The sequence below is a fragment of the Eriocheir sinensis genome, chromosome 16 (genome assembly GCF_024679095.1).
Source record: "Eriocheir sinensis breed Jianghai 21 chromosome 16, ASM2467909v1, whole genome shotgun sequence".
Classification (NCBI taxonomy): domain Eukaryota; kingdom Metazoa; phylum Arthropoda; class Malacostraca; order Decapoda; family Varunidae; genus Eriocheir; species Eriocheir sinensis.
The window spans coordinates 21,921,013-21,938,512 of NC_066524.1; the positions used below are offsets into that span (position 1 = coordinate 21,921,013).

At 43.5% G+C, this 17,500-nt stretch overlaps 2 protein-coding genes across 8 annotated transcripts in view; both read right to left on the reverse strand.

Annotated features, from left to right (window-relative positions):
* Window positions 1–8,631, reverse strand: part of LOC126999574 (tyrosine-protein kinase Abl-like) — a 41,174-nt gene extending 32,543 nt beyond the window's left edge. For all 4 annotated transcript variants that reach the window (XM_050862346.1, XM_050862345.1, XM_050862344.1 and 1 more), the window contains exon 1: window positions 8,310–8,631. In XM_050862346.1, the coding sequence (XP_050718303.1) occupies window positions 8,310–8,457 (148 nt within the window). In that variant the 5' untranslated portion in view covers window positions 8,458–8,631. The remainder of the gene's footprint in view (window positions 1–8,309) is intronic.
* A 1,607-nt stretch (window positions 8,632–10,238) lies between these two features.
* Window positions 10,239–17,500, reverse strand: part of LOC126999575 (rho GTPase-activating protein 1-like) — a 24,966-nt gene continuing 17,704 nt past the window's right edge. For all 4 annotated transcript variants that reach the window (XM_050862347.1, XM_050862349.1, XM_050862350.1 and 1 more), the window contains 4 exons: window positions 16,858–17,039; window positions 16,275–16,481; window positions 15,989–16,095; window positions 10,239–14,820 (listed from right to left, as the gene is read on the reverse strand). In XM_050862347.1, coding sequence (XP_050718304.1) covers window positions 14,650–14,820; window positions 15,989–16,095; window positions 16,275–16,481; window positions 16,858–17,039 — 667 coding nt within the window. In that variant the 3' untranslated portion in view covers window positions 10,239–14,649. The remainder of the gene's footprint in view (window positions 14,821–15,988; window positions 16,096–16,274; window positions 16,482–16,857; window positions 17,040–17,500) is intronic.

A 17,500-nucleotide genomic window follows, 5' to 3' on the forward strand; every position in this document is an offset into this window, starting at 1 on the left:
AATTTTCTGACTCAAGGCCAATAGTAACTGTTTCGGGTTTTGCAGGTTGAAATCAACAAAGAACGTCCTCACTTTGTTGTATAGAAAGTCTCATTATTTTAAAGAAGCATATATGAATTTTCTGAGTCAAGGCCTATAGTGTTTGTTTTGGTAGGTTATGTTAGAGTATCTTCAAACACATGATAGCCAGCCCCTTATGGTATAAATCAACAAAGAACGTCCTCACTTTGTTGTATAGAAAGTGTTTGAAGATACCCTAACATAACCTACCGAACCAAAGCAAACACTACAGATCTTGACTCAGAAAATTCATAAGAACATAACATAAGAACATAAGAACGCAGGAGTCTACAAGAGGCCGGTAGGCCTGTACGAGGCAGCTCCTTTAATTCATATATCTTTCCTTACTAATGAGACTTTCTATACAACAAAATGAGGTCATTCTGTGTAAGATAAGGATGGAGGGAGGGAAAGAGGGAGTATTGAAGAAAATATAAAAAGGGAGGGAAAAAAGGGGTGATAGGTAGGAGAAGAGAGAGAGAGAGAGAGAGAGAGAGAGAGAGAGAGAGAGAGAGAGAGTATGGGAATAAATGGAAAAAAAATGAGAATGAGAATGAGCAGGGAAGGAGGGGCAATACTCTCTCTCTCTCTCTCTCTCTCTCTCTCATACCATACCTTTTGGCAACACCGATTTTTGTCCCTAAACTCAACCCTGGCAACAGAGAGAGAGAGAGAGAGAGAGAGAGAGAGAGAGAGAGAGAGAGAGAGAGAGAGAGGATATTAAATGATGATGCCTCTTGTCACTGTCTGTCGTTGTTGTTGTTGTGAAATGGAAGATGAAAAAGAAGAAAAAAAGGAAGAGGAGGAAGAATAAGGAGGAAGAAGAAAAAGTAAATAAAGGAAAAATAAACAAAAAAATAACAATAACAACAACAATAACGAAGATATGCTGATGATGATGATGATGTTGCTGAGCCTATGATGCAATATGTAAACAAACCATTGCGTCATAACAAGATGCGAATGACGTCATCACAGAGAGAGGCCGGTGGTGGTAGTGGTGGTGGTGGGGGGGGTGATTTTACCCCCCTCCTCCTCCTCCTCCTCCTCCTTCTTCTTCTTCTCCATCACCACCATCATCACCATCACACAGTTCTCTCTCTGTCCTCTCTCTCTCTCTCTCTCTCTCTCTCTCCTCGTCTCTTCGCTCACTTACAGTCTATGAGAGAGAGAGAGAGAGAGAGAGAGAGACTGTAGACATCCCGGATACCTTGATCATTACCACCAATGCCACCTCTCTCTCTCTCTTTCATATAAGAATACATGAATAATCCACCTAAAAAAATCACACACACACACACACACACACACACACACACACACACACACACACACACACACACACACACACACACACACACACGATAAATAAAATAAAAAAAACGTACACAATATTTTCCATGAGTGCAAATTTACGCATATAAACGAACCCTTAACGCCACACACACACACACACACACACTTATCAATGGCGAGTTTAAGAGAAAAAAAAAAGGAAAAAAGAAAAAAGCAGCAACCATTTACTCCACCCGATCGATAGGAAGAAGAGGAGGAGGAGGAAGACGAGGAGGAGGAGGAGGAAGGGGAGGAAGGAAGGAAGGAAGCGTAGTAACAAGTTCCCCAATGAAATTAAAGTCGGCCTGGGAAGTATTTACAGAGAGAGAGAGAGAGAGAGAGAGAGAGAGAGAGAGAGACAAAGTCTACTTCCGCTAGTCTCTCTCTCTCTCTCTCTCTCTCTCTCTCTTACGCACTCAGGCACGCTCGCACGCCCTAACAAGTCTCTCTTCATATTATATGCTTGTCTCCTCCTCCTCCTCCTCCTCCTCTTCCTGTCATCTTCCTTCCATCTGAAGAAGTCAACGCTTCAAAATGCAGCAACAACAATAAAAACAGTAGTAGTAGTAGTAGTAGTAGTAGTAGTAGTAGTAGTAGTAGTAGTAGTAGTAGTAATGTGCACGATTAATTTAAAATCAAATAGAAATTAATAGTTTAAATAGATTACTCTGAAAAATGTGTGTGTGTGTGTGTGTGTATGTGTGTGTGTGTGTGTGTGTGTGTGTGTGTGTGTGTGTGTGTGTTCAAACTGCTGAGATGGAACTGTTTCTTCATCCATATAAGAAAATATTATGAAACTGACGACTGCGGAGGAGGAGGAGGAGGAGGTGAGAAGAATCTTTGATCAACAATACTCGGCAGCTTCCACCACACACACACACACACACACACACACCGTCAGGACGATCTTTGGGGACGAATTAGAGAGAGAGAGAGAGAGAGAGAGAGAGAGAGAGAGAGAGAGAGAGAGAGAGAGAGAATCTATTTACGCCTGGGTTATCGACACTAAGCTATTCATAAAGTTACACACACACATACACGCACACAATGCAGGAAGGAAGGTCGCCATTAACCACACACCGAGAGAGAGAGAGAGAGAGAGAGAGAGAGAGAGAGAGAGAGAGAGAGAGATTCATTACCAAATCATCCCCACGTCTCGTCCTAAATACGGTTTCGCCTTTGTCCATCTGAATGACACACACACACACACACACACACACACACACACACACACACACACACACACACACACACACACGGTCTCCCTTACACTCGATCAACTGACAAGCTTCCTCAGACAACCTCTCTCTCTCTCTCTCTCTCTCTCTCTCTCTCTCTCTCTCTCTCTCTAACTGTACAGCCTTGATCTTGCTTAAGGAAGTGACTTAAAGACGCACTGAGAGAGAGAGAGAGAGAGAGAGAGAGAGAGAGAGAGAGAGAGAGAGAGAGAGAGAGAGAGAGAGAGAGAGAGAGAAAACCGGTATAGTTAGTCTGTTACCTCCAGCCATAACGAGATATCTTTGACACACACACACACACACACACACACACACACACACACACAAGAAAAGGCAAGCAAAATACTATCCATCCAATCATACATAAAAAAATATATATTACTCTCTCTCTCTCTCTCATATCCACACACTGTTCAACGAGATCATGAGAGAGAGAGAGAGAGAGAGAGAGAGAGAGAGAGAGAGAGAGAGAGAGAGAGAGAGGAAGGAAGGAAACGTGCGAGTCCCGTTATAGTAATGATAAGGAGGAGGAGGAGGAGGAGGCGGAAGATAATGCAAGTTCTCACTCTCGTAAAAATCTTGATAATCCTTAATTTTCTCTTTCTCTCTCTCCCTCTGACTAAAGACATCGGCACTTGTAGATTCCTCTGACTCAAGACATCGGCACTTGTAGATTCCTCTGACTCAAGACATCGGCACTTGTAGATTAAGATAAGGATAACAGCACTTTCCTATCACACTATCTTAACAATAATAAAGATAATAACAATAAGGAGACAAGGAAAACACAAAAAGAGAATATGAGAGAGAGAGAGAGAGAGAGAGAGAGAGAGAGAGAGAGAGAGAGAGAGAGAGAGAGAGGATGCTTCATCACTACTCTCATATGACAGATTATGTAACACACACACACACACACACATTCCCTATCTCCTATCCTTTCTTTATTATGAGTCAATCCTACTTTGATTATATCTTGATGTCATTATAATTCCACATATATGTATTTAATAACCAACTTCAGACATTTCAAACTGACCTTTCTTTTGGCCACTCAATTCTATAAGTATATTTATTTTTATATGAGGAATGTATAGCAGACCTTTATTTATTTCTATTTCATTTTATTATATTTATTTGATTTATATTTTTTTGGCAGTGAGCTGAAGTGTGTTCCTGTGCAAAGCTTTACCGCTGAGGCTTCAGACATGTGCTTGTGGGCTCTTATTTACATTTACTTACCTATTCTATTTTTTCCCTTTAGCTGCTTCCTCTACCCTTAGAAAAACAAAGGTATGGGCCTGTATAAAGCCTCCCAAGTGTGTCTTCAGAGTTTAAGGAATTGCTGCACTCCACACATATAGTAATGCCCCAGGGGTTGTATTGGTTAGTCTCATGTCTATTGCATCTAGTGTAGTCGCAACGTATACCCCAAAACATACACTTGCCCCTAGCATTAATTGCAGGTTCACTAGTACTCATTGACTGACATACTGATTGGGCTGTAAATTCATGGCACCGTGACTGCACTGGTCATGTGGAGCCAAAAAATGAGAAAATAAAGAGGAAATGAATAAAGTACAAAGAGAAGAATGAGAGAGTAAGACTGAAGAAGGAAAATCAGAAACCAATATAATATACCTTGTTTAAAATCGTAAAATTATAAAAAGTTAAAAGTTGCAAAATGAGTACTCATGGATTTGCAGGTTCATACATTCGCCGACTTACACCAAGGCAGCCACAAAGGAATTTTCATGCCCTTAAACATATCATACCAAGCAAAATATTCACTAATGATCCTTCTACATATAAAAATAAGGTAATGAAACTACGAAACGGGTATTGCAAATTGGATCGTAACTACAAGCACCAGCTCAGCTGATGGACGTAAACAAATAGGCACATCAGTTGTTGTCCAGGGCAGATATTGGCTATACAGGAGCTTTACAGGGCAGATATTGGCTATACAGTAGTTGTTCAGGGCAGATATCGGTTATACAGTTGTTGTATAGGGCAGATATCGGCTATACAGGAGCTTTACAGGGCAGATATCGGCTATACAGGAGCTTTACAGGGCAGATATCGGCTATACAGTAGTTGTTCAGGGCAGATATCGGTTATATAACAGTAATGGTACCAGACTGCCTGCCATAATGTACTGTACTAATGCCCGGGTAACATATCGGCACCTCAGGGTATGTGCGACTTTAACATCAACAGCACAAGTGTGTCATAAGGTACTACTACCATCTATGTGACAGTAATGGTACCAGACTGCCAGCCATAATGCACTGTACTAATGCCCAGGTTACATATCAGCATCTCAGGGTATGTGCAATTTCATTTTAACATCAGTAGTGAAAGCATGTCATGATCTACTATAAACTACCTGTCCCTATGTCTAGCTAAGATCGTTGCCCCTCAGGGTATGTGCGATTTTACATCAATATTCCCAAAGGATGGAAAGATGTATCTACAGATTCACTAATACTTTCAACAGGTTTTAATAATGATATAACTACATGTATAGACTCTGTTGGCAGCTCCCTTCATTGTTATCTATTGTTACTTGATTGTCATATCCAATGCTGAAAGAGTTAATTGAAGGGACACTTGTAATAGATTCTAGTAACTTGTTTCACTCATTAACCACTTGAGTGCAGATTTCCTACAGTAAGACCTCACCAAGCTACAGGAATGGAACAAAAAGTGGCTTGTTCAATTCAATGAAGAAAATATTAAGTCCTGCACCTTGGGAGGGGATATCCAGCATACCAATACCACATGGGAAACACTCCACTATCCACCACAGAGGCAGAGAAAGACCTGGGGCTATGTTACCAGGCTACCAGTGAAAGCCAAATCCGTGCCAATCGCAGCGGAGGGGTTAATAGCTTGGTGAAGAAAAGAGTTCACTTGTCCCTATGTCCAAGTAAAAGCAATGGACCTGTGTATTGGAAGTTGCCTTGCTAATACACATGATGGCTCTAGGGTCACAAAGGTAATGCATATGATGGCACTAGTTACAAAGGTTGAGGTCATGCAGTTCCCACACCAGCCAATGACCTTTCTTGTTTGTCTCATTCCTTCCCTTCCTTCCTTCCCTTCTTTCATTCACACACACATACACGACATGCTGACTCCTATGCCTCTAAAACTATCACTGAACATAAGCATCACATGACATAGGACCTTTATTCATTTATTTATTCAATGTTTACTTGGCAGTCTCATTTTCTCATTTTCCTTGTTATTTTCTTTTTTTTTATTTATTCACATACCAGATACTTATGGATTCCCTTCCTCCTTTTGTTTCCTCGGTCAAGTTTTCTCATTTTTACTGTTATTTTCTTATTATTCTTATTATCATTATTATTTCCCCTGTCTCTCATCCACACCCAACACATGCAGGAAAACACAAGCTCAATACATAGGCTATACTGGGTCAAGACATAATAAAGAAAATTATATAGGCAAATAAATACATAAGGAAAACCAAAGTATGGGAAAGCTATCAATACTAACCACAGAATGACCAGACATACACAACAGACAGCTCCTCACCTCCACACACAGACACAAGACAGGCAGACAGACACACCCTCAAGCAGAGACAGCACAGGCAGACACAACAGACAGCTCCTCACATCCACACACAGACATACAGACACAGACAGACCCTCACACCCACAAGCAAAGACAGCACAGGCAGACACAACAGACAGCTCCTTACCTCCACACACACACAGACACAGACACAAGACAGACAGACACACCTTCACACCTTCCAGCAGAGATAGCACAGACAGACACAACAAACAGACAGACAGACCCTCACACCCACAAGCAGAGACAGCACAGACAGACACACCAGACATACAGACTTTCACCCCAGACACACAGGCAGAGAGTTCAGAGGCAAGGAAATGTAAAGGAGAAAATAGGAACAGGTGAATTATGAGAATGAAGAAGAGAAAAAATGTTTGTAAAAAGAGAAGAATATGAAAGAATAAGACAGATGAAGAAAAAGGAGAATAAAGCAGTGGACAAGAATAGTGAATTAGTAAAGAAATAAAGAAATAAAGAGAAAATAAGTTAGTGAGTATCTAGTGAATGAGAAAATAAAAAGAAAATAACAAAAATATGAGATTACTACACTGCCAAAGATAAGATAATGTGAATAACTAAAATGAGTAAAAGATTCAAGATGAGTAACAGACTGACAAAGAAATAAATTATGACTAAATGAGATCTTGGGGGCAACTCTCATTACCCTCCCCTCCCCCCCCTAGCCTACCCCAGCATCAGTTACTCACCCCAGACACCACCCAAAAAAGAATGAGTGATGAATGAGAAAGAAAAAAAGAGTAAGTAATATATCTTGAAGGCAGCTGTCAATATTTGTCCCCTGTCACCCCATGTCCTCCCAGCCTCACCCCTGCCTCAGTTACTCACAATAATCATGAGTTAGGGAAGGAAATGGTGAGTAAATTGAGTAAATATGATTCTGGAGGCAGCTGTCATTACTCACGTCCCCCCCTTACTCACCCCGTGTACTCACAAGAAAACATGAGTAAGGAAAAAAATAATGAGTAAATGTGAGTAACTGGATAATGTATGATCATGGAGGCAGCTGTCATTATACACACCCCTCCCTCCCAGCATCCCCCCGCCCCCCTTACTCATCCAGTGTACTCACAGAAAACATGAGTATGGAAAAAAATAGAGAAAATATGAGTAAATACAATTCTGGAGGCAGCTGTCATTACTCACATCCCTCCCAGTAACCCCTGGCCCCTCCCAGCATCCACCCTTACTCATACTCACAGAAATCGTGAGTAAGGAAGAAAAGAATGCAAAAATGTGAGTAAATACGATTCAAGCGGCGGCTGTCATTACTCACATCCCTCCCAGCATCCCCCCGCCCCCCTTACTCATCCCATGTACTCACCAAAATCATGAGTAAGGAAGAAAATGATGAGTAAAAAGGTTAAATATGAGTATATACGATTCTGGAGGCAGCTGTCATTTACCCCTCCCTCCCCTTTATCCCCTGGCCCCTCCCAGCATCCACCCTTACTCATACTCACAGAAGAGATGAGTAAGGAAGAAAATTATAAGAAAATAGAGAAAATATGAGTAAGTACAATTCTGGAGGCAGCTGTCATTTACCCCTCCCTCCCCACCCACCCCCTCCCAGCATCATCCACCTTTACTCATACTCATCCCACATACTCACTAAAATCATGAGTAAGGCAGAAAATAGAGAAAATATGAGTAAATACGATTCTGGAGGCAGCTGTCATTTACCCCTCCCACCCCTTCATCCCTGCCCACCCCCCCTCCCAACATCATCCACCCTTACTCATATTCATAAAAATCAAAAATAAGGCAGAAAATGGTGAGTAAGTAGAGAAAATATGAGTAAATACGATCCTGGAGGCAGCTGACATTACCCCTCCCTCCCCTTCATCCCCGGTCCCCCTCCCAGCATCATCCACCTTTACCCATATTCATAAAAATCATGAATAAGGAAGAAAATGGTGAGTAAGTAGAAAAAATATGTGTAAATACGATCCTGGAGGCAGCTGTCATTACCCCTCCCTCCCCTTCATCCCCGGTCCCACCCCACCCTCTCAGCATCATCCACCCTTACTCATCCTCACCCGGCGTACTCACCATTGTGCTCGGTGAATATATTAGCCCCGGCGGTCCTGATAATCTCCCTTCCAGAGCGGTATTTGGCCTTGCTGGCGCGGGTGATGGTGCCTGAGGAGCCTGCTGAGGACGAGCCGAGGTGCCGCTCCTTGCCTTGCTGGCCGCCCATGACTCACCCTCACTCACTCTCTCTTGGGTATAGCATAATGGCGCCCTTTCCTAGTGTTTTAGGTCCCGGCATCACCTCTGGGTCACGCCCGGCCCCGAAATGTCCGGGTGAAAGGTCAGGCGAGGGAGGGCCATGACACGTCCATCTTGGAGGCTCAACGCAGACTGCCCGCCGCGGCCACTCGCTCGTCATGGCGCCACTGTTCCCTTATTTTACTCCACTCCCACCTTATAATACGGCACGAATCAATCCAATAATACTAAAGAAATTAATGCAGGATGATTTTATGTGGTGTACCTATGTTAACACAGACTCCAGCGGTTACTCATTGCATATGGCGCCACTGTTCCCATATTTTAATCCACTCCCAGGCAATATTACGACACGAATCAATCAAATAATACTAAAGAAATTAATGCAGGATGATTTTTTCGTGAGATATAGCTATTAACACAGACTCAAGCGGTTACTCATTGCATATATGGCGCCACTGTCCCTTATTATACTCCACTCCCAGGATATAATATTGCACGAATCAATCTAATACTATAAAAAAATCAACATAATATATACACTGCTATATTGCGACAGTCTGGGAGCGATATGTCACCTTCTACGCCTGTCATTTTTCATATCTGACTCATCTCCACATGTCATTTTCATGTGACTCATCTTTCATACCTGACTCATCTTCCATATCTGACGCATTTTCCATACCTGTCACTTTCCATACCTGACTCATCTCCCATACCTGTCACTTTCTATACCTGACTCATCTTCCATACCTGACTCATCTCCCATACCTGACTCATCTTCCATGTCTGACTCATCTTCCATACCTGACTTATCTTCCATACCTGACTCATCTCCCATACCTGACTCATCTTCCATGTCTGACTCATCTTCCATACCTGTCACTTTCCATACCTAACTTATCTTCCATGTCACATTCCATATTTGACTAATTTTCCATACCTGTCACTTTCCATTCTTGACTCATCTTCCATACCTGAGTGTCACCTACCATTGCATTCAGGCCAAGAATCTCTCAATCAGTAGAGCTGGAATCATCTCTAAGCTTATTTAGCATCAGTTAGACTTCATCTCACTATGTCTTGGATTTGTCTCATTATCATATTGAACATCAGCTTAAAGAGTCTGTGTAGAAGATAAAAATTGTTCTTGGCAGGCTTGGCACATATGCTGAATGCTAATACATTATCCTCAGAAAAGATTGGATAGCTTCATAGACAGGGAGTAACATAATATAGTCCCAGGTCTTTCTCTGCATCTGTGGCGGATAGTGGTGTGTTTCCCATGTGGTGCTGGTATGCTGGATTTCCCCTCCCAAGGTGCAGGACTTTATATTTTTCTTCACTGAATTGTAGCAGCCACTTTTTGTTCCATTCCTGTAACTTGGTGAAGTCTTCTTGTAGAAAATCTGCAGTCAAGGGGTTAAAGCTCCACGGCAACAAAAACATAGCCAGGCTGATATAAGCCTTAAAAATGTTTGACTCCAGAAGAACAAACTGCCCAGTGCCAGCCTGCAACCAGTACTAGCATGTCTTCTTCTTAGTTATTTTCCATTTAACAAATTTGTTCTTTGGGAATATCCTGATACCAATCTCACAAAATTTGAGTAAGTACTGAGCTTCAAGTTATGACCCAATGGAGTGCTCTAACTACTAAAGGTCATAGGTTACAGGTATATAACTGTTAGTAATGTGGTGGAGGCAGGTGTGACTATCCTCAGGGTTAGCTCACACACAATGACACAGCTGTTAGAGGCACACCAAGATCTTTAATATCAGGTTATTTACACACAGACTAGACAGATATATAAAGACCATCAGTTGTTACATCTCTGAATATATAATTATGTATGTATGAATATGCATATACACATGTATGAATTTCCATGACGTAACATCACAGTGAGGGCTCGGGGCAACACAACCAATGCATAGCAGAATGGGGCGTGATCGGAAACACTGGGCCCGAACCAAAGCAACACTGCAAAGCCTCACTCGTACCAGGTGGACATGAAGGAAAAAACAGGTTACACGCTATGCTTTTGTTCCATAATGTATGTGCCAGTCTTACCAGTGCTGAGAGCTTGGAAAGAAAGTGTTCTCCTCGCCCTGTTGTGTTTATTGGGCCTGGTTATCGCAGTGAGCCAACACAAGGACATTCTGCTGGGCTTATGCGAGTCTCGGGATGTGAGGTGATGCGGGTAATTGCATCACGACAGGGAAAACAACCACTTCCTTCGTATAACATAATCTGCAGACCTAAAGAAATACACTGAACGAAATGATTCTCTCTCTCTCTCTCACACACACACACACACACACACACACACACACATCAAGTTTCCGGAAATCAAGTAGTGGTCCAATTAAACACATACAAACTTACAGAAGAAAACCTTAAAATAATACATACTACAAATAGCAAGTGAAAATATACAAAATAGAAGTAAATCAGTTCCTTAACAAAAATATATACTAGATAGCTCTTTGTCTTTTCACAGAGGCGAGCCACAACTGCTGGCCGGCCACTTTGTACACTTGTAGAATCAAAAAACAACACGAGGAAGATGAAAAATTAAACTGAAAAATCTCACACAATTCTATGGATAACAATTATAATGATGGAGGATCGTTAGCACATGCAGGGCAAAGCACATACTACACAGGTGCCTCGCCCAGCACATATGGAGGTACAGATATAAGCAACAGTGTGCCGTGTGCAAGTGACGGAGGTGATTATAAATGATTCTGGGGAGGGAGTTTGAATGCAGTGATGGTGCAGTGGATGGCTTGGATCAACAGTGACAACCTCCCATCTTGAAGACACACACACACACACACACACACACACACACACACATTCAGGAGGGCCAGCCTGGGTCACACTCACTCAGATGGCAAGTAGGTGGTGGAAACTGAGCCCTGACAAGCAATACACAGAATGATGATGAGTGTGTCGGAAAATGTGGTAATATGTGTTAGGTCTAGTGTGCGTAACAGCAATGCAATCCAGTTCTTCTATGAGGTGTTTGATATAGGGTGTGGTCATTTTCAGGGGTAGTTTGATGGTGGTAATGTGACCCTTCTTCCGTACCCTGAACCTAAGAAAACACAGATTTGACAAGGCTTTTCCAGGAGTTTTGGGTATTTCCAGGGGTAGTTTGATGTCCCTGGTGATAGCTTGACCCTTCTGCTGTACCCTGAACCTGAGAAAACACACATTTGATAAGGCTTTACTGGGAGTTGTGGGCATTTCCAGGGGGAGTTTGATGACCCTGGTGGTAGTTTGAGTTCTTCCATACCCTGATCCTAAGAAAACACACATTTGACAAGGCTTTTCTAGGAGTTTTGGGCATTTCCAGGGGTAGTTTGATGACCCTGGTGGTAACTTGAGCCTGCTGGTGTACCCTGAACCTGAGCAAACACACATTTGACAAGGCTTTTCTGGGAGTTTTGGGCATTTCCAGAGGTAGTTTGATGACCATGATGGTAGCTTAAGCCTTCTTCCATACCCTGAACCTAAGAAAACACTCATGAGGGCCTGACTGATCTCATTTTTGGTCTTTGAAAACAGGTGATGTGCGGGGTGGACACATCTCACTATACCAACACAACACACACTGGCCCACATGTCTGCCACAGCAAGGATATGACACCCAGAAAACTATTGTCAACTTAACTGTACAAGGAAAGGAGGGAGACTAAAGCATTATTAATATGTTTCTGTGTATGTGTGTCTCTATATGTATGAAAATAGGTAAAAATGAATGGGAAATGATAGAGGATGGTTGTAGTTAACTTAGAATGACACCCAGAAAACTATTGCCAACTTAACTGTGCAAGGAAAGGAGGGAGACTAAAGCATTATTAACATGTTTCTCTGAATGTGTGTGTTTGTGTGTGTCTATATGTATGAAAAAAAGATAAAAATGAATGGGAAATGATAAGGATGGTTGTAGGTTAACTTAGAATGAGCGGAATGGTGAGATAGCAAGTATTAAAACCAAAGGAATGATTTAGTATGGAATGTCCAAGATTTAGCTCCATAAATGCATCTGTAACCAACACATACATGCACACACTCACTTCACGTAACTTTCCCTCCTTCAAAGACTATACGTGTACCAAGTGTAGGATATTCAGCGCCTTCTAGAGACCCCTAACGTGAAGGTGACGCGAATAGCTCAGAAAAATAATTACTATAGATTAAGCCACTATATCTATCTAATCAGGACAAGACACCATCAGTTTCTCCATTAATAATCCTGCTCATGTATTTCTTTCCTTATGTTAAATGATAGGAATTGAACTGTTGCTTGCATTGGTGATGATAGGCCAACCTCCTTGATGATATTGTACTCGTGAATGTTCCGAAAATATTCCTTCTTCTGTATCTCTTTCTTCCTTCTGCTACTGCTCAAGAAACGGTGACCTATTGCATTAGTGATGATGGGCCTTGCTTATATTGTACTCGTGAATGTTAGGTTGATGGGCGATGAGAAAGAGAGAAAAGGACAGGAAAGTGAGGCCAGAGAGAGAGAGTGAGAAGGGTAGGAGAGTGAGGCCAGATGAGACACTGAAAATAGTTAATATATAGTAAACCTGTAAACTGTGTGGAATGATGTGCTTTGGTGACTACACACACACACACACACACACACACGTGCAAGTGCCAACACACATACACACACACACACACACGTGCAAGTGCCAACACACATACACACACACACACACTGACACGCGCATGGTTCTTATCAAAAATACTTTCTATAGTGCACCATAGTGGAAACAGAAGCCGAATTGTAAGCACACACACACACACACACACACACACACACACACATACACATACACACACACACACACACACTGGAATACACACTAGGGGTGGGCGAGAGGCGCTCCAGCAGGGCCTTAAAACGTTCTATTAATGTAAGCTTTCACACCCTTCTCGGAGGTCACAACTTTTTTTGTTTGTCTGTCTGTGCGTGTGTCAGGATCCCTCGCCCTCCCTCCTTCAGTGCGTGCCGAGCAGAGGACCTTTTTTGCCCTTTCTAGGAGCTGTGAGGTGGAGGAGGACATGGTGACACTCTTTTCACACTGGAATACAACCATTTCTTTGTCTAGGGTGACGGGGGCTGGGTTCTCCATTTCAGCCATTCTCTGCCCATTCTTTTTCCCTTTCTTGTAGCTGTGAGGTTCAGGAGGACATGGTGACACCCTTTTCACACTAGAATACAACCCATTTCTTTGTCTAGGGTGATGGGGGCTGGGTTCTCTGCTTCACCCATGCTCTGCCCATATGGTAACTGGTATTCTCATTCTCACCCATCATAACACTCATTTGACGAGGCTTTCATAGGAGTTTTGGGCATTTCCAGGGGTGATTTTATAATCCTGGTGGTAGCTTGACCCTTCTTCTGTATCATGAGCCTGTAAAAACACACATTTGACAAGGCTTTCATGGGAGTTCTAGGCATTTTCAGGGAGTAGTTTTATGACCCTGGTGGTAGCTTGACCCTTCTTCTGTACCATAAACCTAAAACACACATTTGACAAGGCTTTTGTGGGTGTTTTAGGCATTTCCAGGGGTAGTTTTATGACCCTGGTGGTAGCTTGACCCTTCTTCTGTACCATGAAAATGTAGAAACACTGATGGAAACCCGATTGATCTCCTTTTTGGCCTTTGGAAATATCATAGTTGATGTGAAAGGTGGCAGTGTTTCAAGTGACGTCCTCATCTACCACAACACTCTGTACCTTGCCTATCCTGCACGGCCTTCCTGACACCCACTTCTAAGGGATGGACATTGACGGGTGGTGTGGGAGTGGATAGCCTTGACCTCCCAGCACTAAGCACCTCTGCCAAGCACCTGAGTGGACAGGAGACAATGAGGTCACACTCTTCCTGGACTTTGTGGTCAAGAATGGATATAGACTCTGGTGTGGGCTGTTGATGTGGGCATAGGGTGCGAGAGGTAGGAGGGAGAGATGTACCCCCTTAGTCTCAGGTCACACCCAGGCTCTGTCACATGACCCCTCAGAGCATGAAGATCTGGTGGGCTGTTGATGTGGACAAAGGGTGTGAGAGGTGGAAGAAGTGCATCACCCCCTTAATCTCGGGTCACCCCCTCGCATATCACTCTCACACGGCCCCTCAGAGCACGAAGATCTGGTGGTGATGTGACAGCATGACCTCCACGAACAGGTTGATTGGGGCGATGGCGTTGAGGGACATCTGCCCACCCCGAGGACGGACCAAGTTGGGGCCAAACACCACCGCCAGGTTGCTCGCCGTCATCTTGTTGAGGTCACTGCGGTCCATCACCTGCGGATTGATAGATTGATTATTGGGGCGTTGGTCTGGGTGCCGCAACTGCAAGGTCATGTGGCTCCGAATAAAAGATTAAATAAACTATATTGCAAAACTACAACAAACCAATTAATTAAAAACAAGGTAGAAGGACTCATCACCTGCAGAAGAACAGATAATTAGGTCACTCTAAATACAAGACGGATAATTGTCACTCTACATTCAAGACGGATAATTAGGTCACTCTACATTCAAGAAGAGGTTGGATAAATTCATGGACAGTGAGGTAAGGTGGGGTTAGGATTACAGGAGCTGCCTTGTATGGGTCAACCAGCCTCTTGCAGACTCCTTACGGCCTTATGTTCTTGCTGTATTACTCTGTTTGCTGGTAATCTGTAAGGTGCCTCGGTTCATGTTTGAAAAGACTCTCGTAGAAGGTCCTAGTGGGCTTGTCACGGTCTGTTTTGTGATTCAGGTGATAGTTTTACACGACCTCAGCACCCTGAACTGGAGAATCACCTATGAAAACCTGATTAATCTTCTCTGTGACCTTGGGAATAGTCATAATGGGAGACTGATACATTTAACCTGGTAGCAGCGACGGTCCAAATTTGTGGCTTTACCGTGTAGCAGCGACGGTCCAAATTTGTGGCTTTACCGTGTAGCAGTGACGGGCCAAACTTGTGGCTTTACCGTGTAGCAGCGACGGGCCAAATTTGTGGTTTTACCGTGTAGTAGTGATGGGCCAAATTTGTGGCTTTACCATGTAGCAGCAATGGGCCAAATTTGTGGCTTTACCATGTAGCAGCAACGGGCCAAATTTGTGGCTTTACCATGTAGCAGCGACGAGCCAAATTTGTGGCTTTACTGTGTACCAGCGCCGGGCCAAATTTTTGCCATGATATAAAACCCCCCAAAGAAACATTTAAGAAACATGATCCCCGCAGCTACCAGGTTAAGAAAGAGAGAACAGGGAAGGAGAGAGAGGATAGGGCCAAAAGAGGGAGGGAAAAAGGGAGAGAGAGAGAGAGAGAGAGAGAGAGAGAGAGAGAGAGAGAGAGAGAGAGAGAGAGAGGATGAGGAGAGAAAAAACGAAGGAAAAGGTTGTAGTAGCAACTATAATATAAATCGACATGCCGCAATACACCCCTCTGTGACCGACATGACCGGCGTGCGGACTCACCTTGGAGAGGAAGTTAACGAGGAACTTGAGCACCAGGTAGTTATCCTCCGGCAGCTTCTCCAGCACCATTTGTTTGAGGGCGGTGAGGCGGTCACTGCGACTCAGCCCTGCGGAGTGGGGGGAGGAGGTTAATGAGGGGGGGGGGGCATATATTCTTTTTACAAAAAGGGAGACATAAAAAAAAAAAGAGAGCAAGAGAGAGAGAGAGAGAGAGAGAGAGAACACTAATCACTGCCCCTATAAGAGAGTGTATGGATGAGTGGTCAAAGACAGGTCAGTTTCTCACCCTGGAACTGTATGACCTCATCGTAAAGGTCGAAGGTCATGAGTGGCTCCTCCAGCTCCCTGAGGAATGTCTTGATGATGACGGCAGCGATGTGGACGTCAGTGTTGAGGTCAAAGGTCACCTCCTCGCCCTGGTTGAAGCGCTCCTGCACACTCTTGACCACGGCTGCCGCACCAGACCGCCGAAACAGCCCCTCCGTCTCCAGGGCTGAGGGTAGGAGTAGCAGTAGTGGTAGCAATAGTAGTAGTAGTAGTAGTAGTAGTAGTAGTAGTAGTCAGATTGGGGATAAGTCTTTGCAACACCTCTCCCTAAATGAATAAATAAATAAAATAAAATAAAAAATATTACATGCTTTAAATATTTCAAATTGTTTCAGGAAAGGTAGAGGGAAGAGGTGAAACTGGTCATTGGAATACCACAGGAGGAGGAGGAGGAGGAGGAGGAGGGGTCAAACTACTACCAGGGTCATAAAACTACCCTGGAAATGCCTAAAACTCCTACGCTAGTCTCGCCAAACATGCGTGCTTGGAGGCTGGCCGAAATATATACTACTACTATATACTACTATTTCCACTACACTCACCGTCCGGATGGTCCAGGAAGGTGATACAGGTCTTGAGCACCGGGGGGATGGGGTCCTGACTGTTGGCCTCTTTGATGTACTGCAGGGACACACCAAACTGCTGGGTGGGCAAGGGCTTGTGGAACCTGCTGCCGGGAGCCTTGGGAACACTCTTTAACTTGGCCAAAAGCTGCTGGTCATGCCTGTGTGTGGGAGATGGGAGGTGAAGAGGAGGAGGAGGAGGAGGAGGAGGAGGAGAGCATAGGCAATCTACAGTAGTGGGATGCATTTATACCTAACAAAAGAAGACAGAGAGAGACTGACACACACACACACACACACACACACACACACACACAGACAGAGAGAGACCTTACAGCAGTGATTCTTAGCCTTTTCAGAGGTGCCGAACCCTAAGGAAAACCTCCGCATAGTAGCCGAACCTCTCAAGTATAAAGAAAAAACAACATACAAGTGGAGGAGGAATTGCTTCAAAATTCAGGAATAAATTGATTTTGGATAATACAAAGAATGAATTCCATTTTAGTCCCTAAAAATATTAAAGAAAATTTCCTTAAAATTCAATTGCAAAATTGCAATTTCTTTCGGGAAGGTCTTCGCCGAACCCCTGAGACTGAGTCACCGAACCCCTGGGGTTACAGAG